The 15,082-nt window shown below is 49.3% G+C and overlaps 1 protein-coding gene across 1 annotated transcript; it reads right to left on the bottom strand.

Moving 5' to 3' along the window:
* Nucleotides 1-3,257: 3,257 nt before the first annotated feature.
* Nucleotides 3,258-11,662, bottom strand: TEKTL1 (tektin like 1). Its single transcript, XM_067730164.1, has 7 exons — nucleotides 11,093-11,662; nucleotides 9,781-9,885; nucleotides 5,018-5,216; nucleotides 4,464-4,630; nucleotides 4,233-4,328; nucleotides 4,031-4,144; nucleotides 3,258-3,506 (listed from the first exon to the last, which is right to left on the bottom strand). The coding sequence occupies exons 1-7, from the start codon at nucleotides 11,660-11,662 to the stop codon at nucleotides 3,258-3,260; spliced, it is 1,500 nt and encodes a 499-aa protein (XP_067586265.1).
* Between the last annotated feature and the right edge of the window lie 3,420 nt (nucleotides 11,663-15,082).

Raw genomic sequence — 15,082 nt, 5'->3', positions numbered from 1 at the left:
GATGAGGACATTCACCTTTTAGTGTCACTGAGAGGCTCCCTGGGTGCCCACAGCTCGACTTAGGGGAAGCAGCCAAAATCTCATCTCTGAGGCAACTGAGGGGATTGTGCAAATGCTGTTGGGGAATATTGGGTGAGCCGAGGTGACAAACCGGGTCTGTGTCAGCTAGGATGACGGTGGCAGGTTGCAACCCAGAGGGTAAGGCATTGCATGCAAGGTTTGCATCCCCATGTAAGGTTTCTGGGGAAGATGAGTGGACAAAGATGCAGACAAAAGGAACAGTCCCCAGGCCCAGGAAGGACCTGGAAGGGGCTCAAAAGTCAGAAGGGTGGTGATGACTCTATACCCCAGGAGGATGGATGCACTGTGCCAATGGGCTCCCTTTCTCTTTTGTTTTGACCATTAGAGAACAGTGGCCAAGAGAGGAAGAGGGGATAGAGGCATTTATTCCCCCGGCATCCACATGGCATTTCCTTCCTTCTTGTGCTTAAGAACACCAGACAGTACTTTTCTCCTTCTGACCACCTTGCCCCTTCATACTTACGAGTGGCAAATGTGGCCCCTCACAATAAGTAACACCTTGGGTACTGTGTTATCCCTTGAGGTTTCCCTATATCCTGCCTACACCTCTGCAAATACAGTCCATTCTCATTATTCATGGAGGTTACGGTCTACAAAGTTGCCCAAATACTGAACCGTCACTCCCAGGAGAAACACAAAAAGTAGATTCTTGTGAGCCTCTGGTCCCGTATTTGTCAACTGATCCATACATAACCTTGTCTTATGTGTGTTTCTGCTTAAAGATGACTTATTTAATTATATACTGTTCAATAAAAATATTATACGTTAACGTGAGTCATTAATATTGAACTCAAGGGCAACAGCGCTATAACTTATGCCTGAAGCGAACCTGTGTGACACACGCATTTTCTCTGTAAGGCACGTGTCAGCCTTCTCGTACTTAGGAACACGAGACAGCACTTTGGCATGATGATTTGGAGCTGTTTAAAACAGTGAGATCACAAGCGAAAAGCCCAAAAATACAAAAAAAGTGCCAAAAAGTAGACTCGGAAAGGACGCTTGTTTAGGGATGAGACCTGAAACAGGCAGGCAGAGCTTTGCCTTGCTGTACCCTCTGGGATTGTGTGGTCCAGACGCAAAAGTCTTCTACTGCTCTGTGCATGCTCTCAAATGACTGGGGGAAGTGTCACGGTATTGGGGGTTGCGAATAAACTTTAGTGAATTAGGTGAATTCACAAATACAGAATCTCTGAGTCATGGGGATCAGCTGTTGTTTCTTTGTTAAAATTCCTTCAAATTGTGTGGGCTGTCTGCTTCCTGTTGGCATCCTGATGGGTACAGGGAGGAAGTGCCTGAAGAACATTCCCAGGGAAATTCGAATCCCAGGGAAATTTGAACCCTAGGGAACCCCTGATGGTCCCCAGGCTGTGGAGTCCCTCTTGAGATAAGGGAGCTGGCTGTGATGCCCAAGGACTCTGAGTCAGATACTGCTGGTTTGAACCCCCAGCCCTACTCCTCAGCTCTGTGACCCTGGGCACGCAGCTCTCCCTTTTTTCTGTGTATTTTCCTGTCAAATGAGCATAATTTGCTCCATCTACACTCGGTTGTTATGGTGAGCCCATCGATGCTTATAGTCTGGAGTAAGAGAGAGTGAGCATGGGGCTTCCCTGGTGGCGCAGTGGTTGAGAGTCTGCCTGCCGATGCAGGGGACACGGATCCGTGCCCCGGTCCGGGAAGATCCCACATGCCGCGGAGTGCCTATGCCTGTGAGCCATGGCCTCTGAGCCTGTGCGTCCGGAGCCTGTGCTCCGCAACGGGAGAGGACACAGCAGTGAGAGGCCCTCGTACCGCAAAAAAAAAAAAAAAAAAAAAATAGAGAGCGAGCATGGATTCAGACCCAGGTTTAAATCCTTTGTCCCTTGCTGGCTCTATGACCCTGGGCAAATGATTTCACCTTCCTGAACTTCATTTCCTTCTCTGTAAAATGTTGACTGGGCTCGGTTGTGACCATGTGACTTTGCCAAAAGGATAATATTTGTGAGGGTGATTTTTAGCACATGCATGGCCAGTCTCATGAGAGAGGAATCATGTGTGATTTGGTCCTTGCTGTATCCCCAGCACCTAACAGTCTCTGGCATGAAGCAGTTGCTTGGGAAATATTTGTGGCTTGAATGAACACCCCTTATTCTATGTACATTACACCCTGGAATCTTTCTATGAGAGCAGATGATTATCACAGCTTGGTGTGAAGAGTTCTGTGATGGGAGGGCGTCCAAGAGAACAGAGAGGAGAAATTGAACTATGCCTGAACGGGTGGGTGCAGTCAGGTGGGCTTCCTGTAGGAGACCACACTAGAGCTGCATCCAACAGGAAGATATTGGCTGCACTTGATCAACTTGTGAGCTCCCTGAGAGCAGGGACCATGTAAGCCTTTCTCACTGCTGCACTCTCAGCACCTGGTTCAGAACCTGGCACTTTATAGGGGCTTAATAAAGGATGCTGTGAATTTTGAAGTAACCCCTCCCCGGGGTAAATGGAGAAAAGGGCAATGGGAAGCAGGGAGGGCTCAATTCCACCTCTGCACTGGAGTTGCTTGGGGTCTGGGAATATAAACAACCTCCACTAGAGAGAGCTCCAGGGGAAGCTTCATCCCTGTGTGTGTGTGTGTTTTGTCAATAAAGGCAGAATCCGAGGTCTGCTTAGAGAGCAGGCTGTAGAGTTAGGTATTAAAATTCCATCTCTTCTACTTACTAGCTGCATGACCTTGGGCATCTGCTTAACCTCACTGTGCTTCACCTTCCTTAACTGTAAAATGGGAAGAACAATTCACCTGCAGTTGAAGATATTTTATGTGCAGCCACTATTCTATAGGTCTTAAATGTATGAACTCCTCTATCCTTACGACAAGGCTTCGAGGTGAACGCTGTAATTCCACATTTTACAGGTTGGAGACACTGAGGCCAGAGAGCAACAGTGACTTGCCTAAGGCCACACAATCTGAAATCAGGGAGCCAGGATTTGAGCCCTGGAAATATGCTGGCCAAATCCATTCTATTAACTTCCAGGATACACGACCTATAAAGTGTTATAGGGTAAGTGACCAGTAGGTGCCTAATAAGTGGTAATTATTAGGTTATTTTAAATTATCATTCTGCTAGAGGGAGCTTGGAGAGAGGTTGGGTCAGGAGAGAGGGAGGGCCGCTGGGCTGGGGCCGACTGGGGCTACGGTGCGCCTGTCACTTGCGGGCGACGCTGGACTCCGCGCGTGGTGGCGTGCGTGGGTCCCAGTCGTTGACCAGGCGCTGTGCCTGCTCATAGAACACGTGGGGGTGCCGCTGGCGGAGGCGCAAGCGCACCACGTTGTAGTCCACGTCCTGCCCGATCTTCTTGCAGTTGAAGCTCCAGGCGACGTTCTTGCGCATGGAGAGCAGCTCTTTCAGGTTCTCTTCCACATGCGCGATGCGGCGCTGCAGTTTGTCAGTGCCCTGGGGACGGGGAGGGGCCGTGTTGAGAAACAGGCGAGCCCCAGCGAGGCGCTATCTGGGATGCGAGGACACATCTGGGCCAGGTGTGCATGTGAAAGGACAACAGCTGAAGAGGGGAGGGGCCTCAGATGGGGGGGCACATCTGAGTCAGGTGTGTGTGTGAAAGGGTCTCGCCTGGGAAGGAGCACAGCCAGGAGGGGCGAGCCTCGAATGGGGTTGGGAGTTACACACCTGGGCCAGAATGTACTTGGAAAAGAACCTGTGACAGGGAGGGTATGAAGGAGGGGATGCACCTGCAGCTGCGGGGAGGAGCGGACCTTGGATAGAGGTGCAGCAGAGGTTGAGGGAACTTATTTGAGACAGGTGTGGGTATTGAAGAGCATCCTTCTGGTCGAGGAGTTGAAGGACTCACAGACCTGAGTGAGGGGGTCTTACCTGGGCTAAGTGTGCTTGAGAAACGAGTCTTACCAGGGCAGGGCCGCGCCTGGAGAGGGAGGGCAGACGCGGAATGGACAGGGGCTTACCTGGGCGAGGCGCGTGGCCTCCGGGAGTTGGGTGCCCACGTGTCTCTGATACATGCGAACCAGAGGTCTGTCCAGTTTCTCTCGAGTCTCCAGGTGACTTTTTGACAGAGGACCCTGGCGGAGTGTGGTGTGTAGAGCCGTGAGGCCGAGCCTACCTGACGCCCCTGGCCGCATCCCCGCAGACCCTTTTCCCAAACCGTACCTTGACGAGGCCGCGGGTGACGCACATCTCCTGGTTGAATTTCGTGCACCGGTGGATAGTGGCCCTCATTAGTCCTAAGGTCATGTTCAGTCTATCCTGGGTGGGTGGGAGCACAGGGAGAATCACATCGGCCTCCTGTCCCCTCTCCTCCTGCGTCCCCCTTCTCCCTCCTCGGTGCTATAGCATCCTAGCCTCCAGCCGCCAACTCAGAGCAGCGCCAGCGGGGCCCACCTTCAGCTCCAAGGTCTCGCGCATTTTCTGCGCTAGCGAGGCGCACACGTGGTCGCTGATCTGCTGTAGCTGTTCTCGGATGTCCTCCTCGTTCTTTGCCATATCTAGCAAAGTGTCCTTGGACTCCATTAACAGTCGCTTGGCTTCGTACAGCGCCGTGGCGCACTCTGACGGAGTGGGGAGGAGGGATGCGTGTGGGGTGTCAGGGTCTCCTTTTCCCAACCCTGGCTTTCTGCATCCCCCTCTCTATTCTCAGGTGGTGGTGGGCCCTGGGCAAGGGGGCTTTACTGATGGACTGGGAGAAAGTCCAGGGGAGGGGCCAATAGCGGGGTTCGTATGAGTAGCATCAGGGAGTGACTGAACGAGTCGGAGTGTGGGAAGCAGTAGTGCACAGGGGAAAGAGCTAATCAAGAACGTGTGCTCTGCTGGAGACTGGCACCCCTCTCTCTTGGTCGAGGGGGGCCGTTACCCGGGGAAGGCGGCAGCCGAGAAGTGGGAGAGAGGTGAGTACTGAGGAAACCCACTATAGTGGACTCCTTTCTGTGGAGTTTTACCTGGGGTATAGGTGCCCACAGGGTCTGGAGGAGGGGTTTTCAGGCCCTGAGTGCGCGGGGTGGGAACTCGGGAGAGGGTCACCCAAGAGTGGCGGCCGGCCTGCTCCAGAATCTTGTCCAGCGGCTGGTTCATTAGCTCCGCAGCTTGGAGCCTCTCCTTACAGCAGAAGACCAGAGTGTCGCGGCAGGAGGCCAGGGTCTGGGAGTGAGGAAGGAGAGAGAGGCAGAGGTCAATTGTAAGCTGGGAGATTGGGGGAAGTGACTCGCGATCTCTCAGCTAGTGGCTGCAAAGTGTTTTGCCTCCAAATTGACTTTCTCCAGTTCTCGTTGCAGCCGGAAAGGAGCAACCCATTTTCAAGTGGAAGCTCAGATGCGCAGTACTCTCAGCCTCTGTCCAGAAGCCTTCAGTGGTCCCCGGGTGGGGAGTAAGGAACAGTAGGGGCTGGTGGCAGCTTTCCTGTTCCCAGTATTAGTTGCTTGGGTCCTGTGCCTGGCTCTGCTCTGGGAACCTGAGAAAGTCCCTCCCCCATCAATTTCCCCATCTGTGAAGTGGAGCGGTATTTAGCTGTACCTACACTTTGGTCTTCTTGTGCCATCCCTTCTCCTCAATTGCATTCAGGGCTTATCCCACCCCCATCCCTAGTCTCCAGGTCTCCCTTCTTCTTTTCTATTCAGTATGAAGCACCCTCAGCTGTCTTCAGAGTTCCTCTTTCCAGGCTCTACTGCATCTGGACCCCCATCCCTACCCAAATCCTACTGCCACTATTATAAAATATATTGCATTCCTTAGATATTTGTGATTATTTGAAAGTCATATTAAAACAGAAGACTTGGGGCTTCCCTGGTGGCGCAGTGGTTGAGAGTCCGCCTGCCGATGCGGGGGACACGGGTTCGTGCCCCGGTCCGGGAGGATCCCACATGCCGCGGAGTGGCTAGGGCCGTGAGCCATGGCCGCTGAGCCTGTGCGTCTGGACCCTGTGCTCCGCAACGGGAGAGGCCATAACAGTGAGAGGCCCGCGTACCACAAAAACAAAAACAAAAACAAAAACAAAAAAACCAGAAGACTTCATATATATATCCATATAAACACCACATTCATCAAAATGTAGAATATTTCCATCACCTCAGAAATTTCCTTGATGCCCTGTACCTCTTTCCCACTAAGGTGCCTAGCAGATTAGTGAAGGGCTCAGGAAACTACAAACTTTGGACTGGCCATCCGGTTTTGTAAATAAAACTTCATTGGAACATGGCCGTGCTCATTCATGTACATATTGTTTCTGGCTGTTTCTGTGCTCCACTGGCCAAATTAAGTATAGATCTTTCTCGAGTTACGACGGGGTTACATCCCAGTAAACCCACTGTAAGTTGAAAATAGTATGTTGAAATGCATTTAATACACTTAACTTACCAAACATCATAGGTTAGCCTAACCTACCTTAAACGTACTCAGAACACTTACATTAGTCTACAGTTGGGCAAAATCATCTAACACAAGGCCTATTTTATAACAAAGCGTTGACTATTTCATGTTATTTATTGAATACTGTACTGAAAATGAAAAAAGAATGGTTGTTTGGGCACAGAATGGCTATAAGTGTATCCATTGAATATTGCATGTAATTTATCGAATAATGTACTGAAAGTGAAAAACAGAACGGTTGTCTGGGTACAGAATGGCTATAAGGGTGTCAGTTATTTACCCAGTGGTTGACTGGGAGCTGTGGCTCACTGCTGCTGCCCGGCATCTTGAGAGAGGATTGTACTGCATATTGCTAGCCGGGGAAAAGATAAAAATTCAAAATTTGAATTACAGTTTCTACTGAATGTGTATCACTTTTGCACCATCATAAGTTGAATCATTGTAAGTTGGGGACCATCTGTAATTGTGACAGAGACTGTATTGCACACAAAGCTTAAACAATTTACTACCTGACTCTTTAAGAAAAAGCTTTTGAAATTTAGAACTTCATATAAATGGAATCATACAGTGTGTCCTTTTTTTTTTTTTTTTGCGGTACGCGGGCCTCTCACTGTTGGGGCCCCTCCCTTTGCAGAGCCCAGGCTCCGGACACGCAGGCTCAGCGGCCATGGCTCACGGGCCCAGCCACTCCACGGCATGTGGGATCCTCCCGGACCGGGGCACGAACCCGTGCCCCCTGCATCGGCAGGCAGACTCCCAACCACCGCGCCACCAGGGAAGCCCTACAGTGTGTACTTTTAATGTCCAGCTTCTTTTGCTGAATACCATATCATTGAGATTCATCCATTTAGGTAAAAAAATGGATTTTAAAAGTCTTTCATTCATTAATGAATTCAAATATTCATTAAGCCCTTCCTGTATGCTGGGCAGTGTGCCAGGTGGCAGGGATACAGTGGGGAAAATGATCCGGTTCCTGACCAAAGGAAGTGAGAGGGTCAGCATGTGCAGACAAGATTGGATAGTGAGTGAATCAGAGAAATGGGGATTATCTGAAAGGGTGCATGGGATCAAAAGAGGTTTTTTTTATTGTGGTAAAATAGACATAGAAATTTGCCAAGGAAACCATTTTAAGTGTACAGTTCAGTGGCGTTAAGTATATTCACAATATGCAACCATCCCCACTGTCCATTTTCAGAACTTTTCACCATCCCAGATAAATCTGTATCCATTAAAGGATAACCCCCCATTTGTTCACTGGTGAGAATGATCCAATAAAGAAAAAAATATTGATGATGCAGTAGAAGGGGAGAAGGTAGGTGTGGCAGGTAGATAGAATTATAGGACTGGCACAGGAAAAATGAGCGAAGTTTTCTTCAGTGGTTTCCATGCATTGGGGTCATTCATTGAGAATGAAGAAAGAGCAGGGAGTTGGAGAGATCTGAAGGAAGAGAAGGTATGAAATAACTTGCACAGTGGGACAGCAAGCCTTCTAGAGACACATGGTGAGATCTCTGGGAAAGCTCTGAGTGTCAGTTTGAGATCTGAGTTCATGATTTTAAGTTGAAACACGTCTATTTTGTGTGAGCATTTTTCTCCTGGGTTTGTATCTGTCTGTCTTTTCCCAACTCCCAATTTCCCTTTCTCTCTTGCAAGCCCTTCCCTAAGGGGGCCACAGGGTCTTCTCCCTTGTCTGTTTCAGACTTCCTTGAAGGATTTTTCAGGATCACCAGCTTTAAAGGAACATGACAGCGGCCTGGGGGTGCCGTAGGTTGAGTGCAGTTAAGGTTCAGCACCACGGACAGTAGGTGCACCAGCTCCTAAGTCCTTTCCCCCAACTCCGCTCTCCCAACCCTGGCCGCTCCCTTCTTTGAATGCCCCTATAATATGAACTCCTTGAGGGCAAGGCCAGTTCTGTACTGTTCACAACTTTGTCCCCAGTGCCAGGCACGGTGGTTGGGACACCAGGGTACTGGATTAATATTTGTCAAATGGAAGAGTCAAAAGTACACACAGGCTCCATGAAACATAAGTACTCTCCCATCTCCATTAGTGATCTCATAAGGAAATCCTTGTTGCAAGAGTAGGATTCAGTGAGAGACCATCACTGGCTGGAGCTGACAGAGACGAGCACATAGTACAGTGTAAAGAGCTCAAGACGTCTGAGTTAAATCATGAGGAAGTTCTCCCACTTCTGGGTACATATCCAAAGGAAATGAGGACCTCGAAGAGAAACAGCTCCCATGTACATTTCAGCATGATTTACAACAGTCAAGACACAGAAACAATCTAAATGTCTGTTGACAGATGAATGGATAAAGAAAATGTGATATTATATAATATATAATACAGTAATATAATAATAGTAGTAATTACCAGTAATAACAATATTACTATATTATATTAATACTATTACTATACTAATAATATATAGCAATAATAATATATTAATAATTAATAAATTATGTAGATATCAATATAGTATAGTATATAATAATATATAATATATAATGAAATATTATTCAGTCTTAAAAAAGAAGGAAATCTTGCCATTTGTGACATCATGGATGAGCCTGGAGGATATTATGCTACGTGAAATAAGCCAGATGCAGAAAGGTCTCGCTTATATGTGGAATCTAAAATAGTCACATTCAGAGAGGGAGAAAGTAGAATGGTGGTTGGCAGGGGCTGAGGGGAGAGAGAAATGGGGAGATGTTGGTCCAGTTGTACAAAGTTTCAGTTATGCAAGATGATTAAGTTCTGGGGATCTAATGTAACTATAGTTAGCAATAGTGTCTTTTATAATCGAAATTTGCTAAGTGTCCTCACCACACACACGAGGTGATTATGGTGATTATTTTACAGTGTACACGTATATCAAATCCTCAATTTGTACATTTAAATATATACACAATTTAAATTTGTTAATTGTATCTTGCTAAAGCTGGAAAAAAAAAAGACACCTGAGCTGAAACCACAGCCCTACCACGGGCTAGCTCCATGCCTTGGGTGAGGCCATGTCTTTCTGAGCCTCAGTTTCCCCATCTCTAAAGAGGGGATCATAGTTCTATTTCACAGGAGGATTTTAAAGACTTAATGACTGCACAGGGCTTGGCACAGAGGGGGATGTTCATTGCTATGTTGAGGCCCAACTCCATCTCTCAGAGCTCCAGTCTTTCCCTTTCATAAAGTGGAAATACAGTGAATGTCAGGTCAGGGTGGGGCGGGTGTGTGGGTTGAGGGATTTGCTGTTGCTACAGTCCCCAAGGTTAGAGCAGTTTGCCCATTAGGTGGCCAAGGGTCCCCCTCCGGCTCCCTTAAAGTGGCCCCAGGTATTCCCAACCTTGAGCAGGGCCTCTGATTTTTCCATATCTTCCTCCATCTTCCTCTTCATCTTCTTTAGTTCCTCTTTCTCCCAGGTAAGCATACTGTCAGCTTTGTCAGGGATCTGGAAAACAAGGAGAGAATATTTCACACCTTTGGGAGAGGGCTGGAGGGAGAGTTCTCCTTCCAGAGTAGTAGAGGGTTTGCCAACCTCATAAACTCTGGCTTTGGGGAATGGAGTTGGGGGCGCTCTCGCCTTTTGGGGATCTCACTCTCTGAGAAGGCTTTACCTTTTAGGGGGCTCTCACTTGGGGTAGGTCTTACCTTCTAGAGAGCGGGGCTGGGGGCTTCTCCCTTTTTATAGGTAGGAGCCCAGTGAGCTGGGATGGAAGTGACTTAACCTGGGGAAAGGTTATCACCACTTTCTGGGGCTGAGGGTCCCCCTTCCTTGGTGATGGTCTTATCTTCTCTCCCTGGCTAGAAGTGGAGGAGTCTCATCATAGGTTTGCCTTCTTGAGGTCTTACTATCTGGATCTGGGGGCTAGGACTAGGAATCCCACCCTGTGGGTGGGGTCTCATCTCTCCCCAGGGAGGCTGGAATATTCTCCCCGTTTGGGGTGGGGGTCTGGGGTTTCACTTTAGGGGGAGGATTTCACCAGGGCTGGGACTAGGGGTCTCACCCTTTCCCCCTGGCTAGGGGCTTAAGTCTCAGGTGCAGGGGCTGGGAGTCCAAGGGTCTCAATCTTTACGCAAAATCTGCTCCTTTCCGCCTGGGTGAGGCCCCGGGAGGGGTTCTCACTCGCTGAGGCTGGTGGGGGACTTTGGTTAGGGTTTTAAAAATAAGCATTTTGAGGAGTTTCGTCTGGGTTGGGACCAGGACATCACCCACTCTGCTCAGCTGGGGGCTTTGTGTGTGTTTTCAGTGGGATTGGGGCACTGAGGGTCTCATGCCTGTGGGAGGGTCTCACCCTCTGCGCCTAGGGACTGGGTGAGTGATTTCATGTCTGGGCTGGGGGTTGTAGATTTTACTCTTTGGGAAGGATTTCATCTAGTCTGACTCAAGGGTCCCACCTCTCCCTGGCTGGGAGACTGGGATAGATTCCCCCTCTGGGGCAAGGGGCCTGAGAATCTCATCTCTTTGGGTGGATCTCCGCCTCTGGCGCTGGGAACAAAGGCACCCCATCTTGGGGGTATTTTCTTGTGGTCTCACTCAATGGAGCTGGGACGGGTTGGAGAGTTCTCTCTATAGGGTGGGTTTTGCCCAGGCTGAGAGCATCTGGGAGCGGAGGCCTCAGTCTTTGCGACTGAGCTGGGGGGAATGGTGGTCCCACCTTCTCAGACTTGGGCCGGTAGCCCCGCAGCTTGACGCTCTGCTGGTTAATAAGCAGGGCCTTGCGCACTTCGCTGAGCCTGTGGTCGGTAGCCTCCCGCTGGCGCTGCAGCAACCGCAGCTGCCCATTGATCTGGTGCTGGGCGCGGCTGAGGCGGGCGGCAGTGAGGCGCGCCCCACGAGCGTGCGCGTGCACCACTTCGGCCGTCTGCAGGGCCCGCGCGTCGCGGTGCATGGGCAGCGGCAGGCGCGCATTCCAGGCAGGCGGCTTCATCTTGCCCTTCCACAACGTAACGCCCTCACCTGGCGGTGGCTTCTCCATGGTGCTGCCACCTTTGAGCATCTCCACGCGGAAGCGCCAGGGCAGGATGTAGGCGGCCCGGCCGAGGTGGCGCGCCATGTGTGGGTCCCGCACGCTGTCCTTGGGTTGCCACATGGTCACCGCCTCTCGCCCACAGCGGTCGGTCAGCTGGTGCGCCTTCTGTGTCAAGGCCTTGGTCGCCTCGCGCCATGCTGGAGGCCCAACACGCGTGTCCTGGCTGTGCTCAACCGGGGGTATCAACACGGGCATGGTCCCTGATTGGGGTCCTCGCCTGGCCCGAGGTCCTCTCCAGGAGAGGCAGGGACCCCCAACGACACGCAACTCCTTCCTGGCCTGAAGAGTGAGTGAAGCAGAGCACCCATCACTATGACGACCGTGGCAACAGCGCAGGCAGAGTTCCAAAAGTGGGGGAGGGGAAAGGCTACAGGGAAGGGTTGGATGGACTCTGCTTTGGAGCCAGGCAGAGGTGGCTTGGAATCCTGGCTCTTTGAGAAAACCGACCTCATCTAGCCAGCCCCTCACTGTTGCTTCTTACCCTCCAGGAACACGGGCCTTCTTCCATCTCTGAGGACATGCTAAGGTCTTTCCCACTTCAAAGCGTTAGATTTCCTGTTCCTTCTGTGTAGTATACTCCTTTTCACCTCCTTCCCATGGCTGGCTCTTTTCCAGTCTTCAGAACCCAGCTTAAATATTACCATCTTTTGCGGAGCACAGGCTCCGGACGCGCAGGCTCAGCGGCCACGGCTCACGGGCGCAGCTGCTCCGTGGCACGTGGGATTTTCCCAGACCGGGGCACGAACCCGTGTCCCCGGCATCGGCAGGCGGACTCTCAACCACTGCGCCACCAGGGAAGCCTCAAATATTACCATCTTAAAGGAGTCTTTCCTTAGTGCAATATCTAAGCTCTACTCTCTCCCATCACTCAGGATTTTTAGTGCAAGCCACAGCAAAGGAAAAGATGGTTTCCCGATCAGAATCACAGCCAAAAAATACAAAGACACGTGGTGGCTCTTGAGGACACCATGGCAACCACTGCAGAAATCTCAGCTGCTGGTTGGCTGTCCCTGGGAGCGGCACTGTTACTGCGACCAGCCACTGAGTCAGTTCTCTATAGTACCTGCTTTTTTGCCTCCTTAGTTCTCAGGGTCCAAGGTAGCTGCATCTAATTGCCTGAGCCTGTGTCACATGATCATGCCTGAGCTACAAGGGAAGCTAGGAAAGTGACTCATGTCTGAACTTCCTGTTTCTATGGCGGAAGGAGGACTTTGTTTTCCACCCACCAAGAGTTACATGATGTATAATTCCTCCAACATAGGAAGCCTTTCAGAGTCTGGGGAAGAAAAAGAGACAGTTGCCCTCAATCTCTCCCCCATAATTCTCCATCACATCACCTCGTTTGTTTCCTTCTAGCAGTGGCATCTTTATCTGGGCCATTCATAGGCATCTCAAACTCGACAGGTCCAAAACCACACTTTTGATTAATCTCCCTGATCTTTTTCCTCTGCTAGTGTTTTTTGACTTGATAGTTAGCCCACCATCCACCCCAGTTGCTCGTGTTAAAATCTTAGGAAGCTTCCTTAATTTTTTTGTGTCCACATCCAATCCATCAGCAAGTTTTGCCTGTCCTACCTTCAAAACTTATCTCCGATATGATCTTTTTTTTCCTCCATTGCTACCAGCGGCATTCTCATTCTCATTCACACCATTATTTCTCACTCACCTGGTCTCCCTGTCTACCCCCTCCTCCCTTGCCTCCCCAAATTCATTCTCCACACTACAGTCAGCACTATGTTTTAAACTAGAGCACATCACTTTCTCGCTTAAAAACCCTTCAGTGAATCTCATAGTACTTAGAATAAAATCTGAGATCTTCACTCAAAAGTGTCACTTCCCCGAACTAACTCATCTTCTATCTTCCACCTCCAGGTCCACTCCACAATGTGCTCCAGTCTCTCTGGCCATTTTTGTGTTCCTCTAACATGTCATGCTAGTTCCTACCTCAGGGCCTTTGTACTTGCAGGTACCCTTTTGGCTGAATCTCTTTCTCTCAAGATTTTTGCCTGGCTGGCTTCTTGGTGTCCTTCAGGAAGGTCTCACCTCTAAGCCAGGTCTTCCTCAGCTCCCTTAGTCTTACAGTCTCTTTACATGGTGTCTTCATAACACTCCCTACTATCTGAAAATGTCTTATCCATTTATTTGCTTACTGAAAAATTTTTTTGTCTCCCCCACCTACCCTGGAAGAATCCAAGAGTCTCGAGAGCAGGAACCTTCGTCTCAGGTGCCCAGCACAGCTCAGGGCACATAACAGGTCCTCAGTACACATGGGATGAAGGAATGGATGGCCTCAATCACATGCTGTGATAATTTTACTTGCTTCTTTTTTTGAGATGAAAGTTTCATAAATAAAAATAACCATTTTGGGCTTCCCTGGTGGCGCAGTGGTTGAGAGTCCCCCTGCCGATGCAGGGGACACGGGTTCGTGCCCCGGTCCGGGAAGATCCCACATGCCGCGGAGCGGCTGGGCCCGTGAGCCATGGCCGCTGAGCCTGCGCGCAGCGGGAGAGGCCACAACAGTGAGAGGCCCGTGCACCGCAAAAAAAAAAAAAAAAAAATTAACCATTTTAAAGTGCACAATTCAGAGGCATTTAGTACATTCACGATGTTGTGCAACCACCGCTTCTACCAGGTTCTAAAACATTTTTATCATCCCCAAATAAAATCTTGTTCCCATTCCCCTCTCCCCTCAGCCCCTGGCAACCACTATCTACTTTCTATCTCTATGGATTTGCCGGTTTCGTATATTTCATTTAAACTAATCATACACTGTGTGACATTTTGTGTCTGGGGCCTCTTTCACTTAGTGTGATGTTTCTGAGGTTTGTCCAAGCTGTAGCATTTAACAGTACTTCATTCTTTTTCATGGCTGTATTCCATTATATTTATATATTGCAACTTTGTTTACTCATTGATTCATTGATGGACATTTTATGTATGTTTTACTTGTCTCCTTTGTCTACCTTCCCCATCAGACTGTGAGATTTATGAAGGCAGTGACCTTGCCTATTTTATATATCACTGAAACCCAGCACCCAGCACAGATGGTGGCTCATAGTAAGTACTCAATAAACATTTATTTAATGAATACATGAGTGAAGGAATGAATAAGTGTTTTCTTATTGAGTGAGAAACGCAAGGAAGAGAAAGGAACGAATGACCCTGGCTTTGCAAAATCAAAGGATCATTTAGTAATGGGGAGGAATAAGATGGAAAACTGAAGGCTCCCAGGTCAGCCATGCTGGACACCCACCAGGAAGAAATGGGGGTAGGTAACCTTTGGTGATGGAGGCTTGTTTCAAGGATTCTCAGGAATGCGGGTTTAGAACACACATTAGCCCCTGGACCCAATGGTATCTGACTCAACAGATCTTCACTAGAGTCAGGATAGTACCATGGTCAAGATTCTGGAGTCAGATGACTTGGGTTCAAATTATGATTCTGACACTTGCCATCTGTGTGGCCTTGGGCAAGCCACCTGACTTCTCTGTGCTTCCGTTTCCTCATCTGTCAACTAGGATAATAGGATTGTGGCATGGATTAAATGAGTTAATATGAATGACGTGCTTAGCATGGTAATGGACACAGAGTAATCATTATGAAAGTGCTTACATT

Source organism: Pseudorca crassidens, chromosome 3, assembly GCF_039906515.1.
Source record: "Pseudorca crassidens isolate mPseCra1 chromosome 3, mPseCra1.hap1, whole genome shotgun sequence".
Classification (NCBI taxonomy): domain Eukaryota; kingdom Metazoa; phylum Chordata; class Mammalia; order Artiodactyla; family Delphinidae; genus Pseudorca; species Pseudorca crassidens.
The sequence above is the reverse complement of the archived record's forward strand: the minus strand, read 5'-3'. Positions and strand labels throughout refer to the sequence as shown.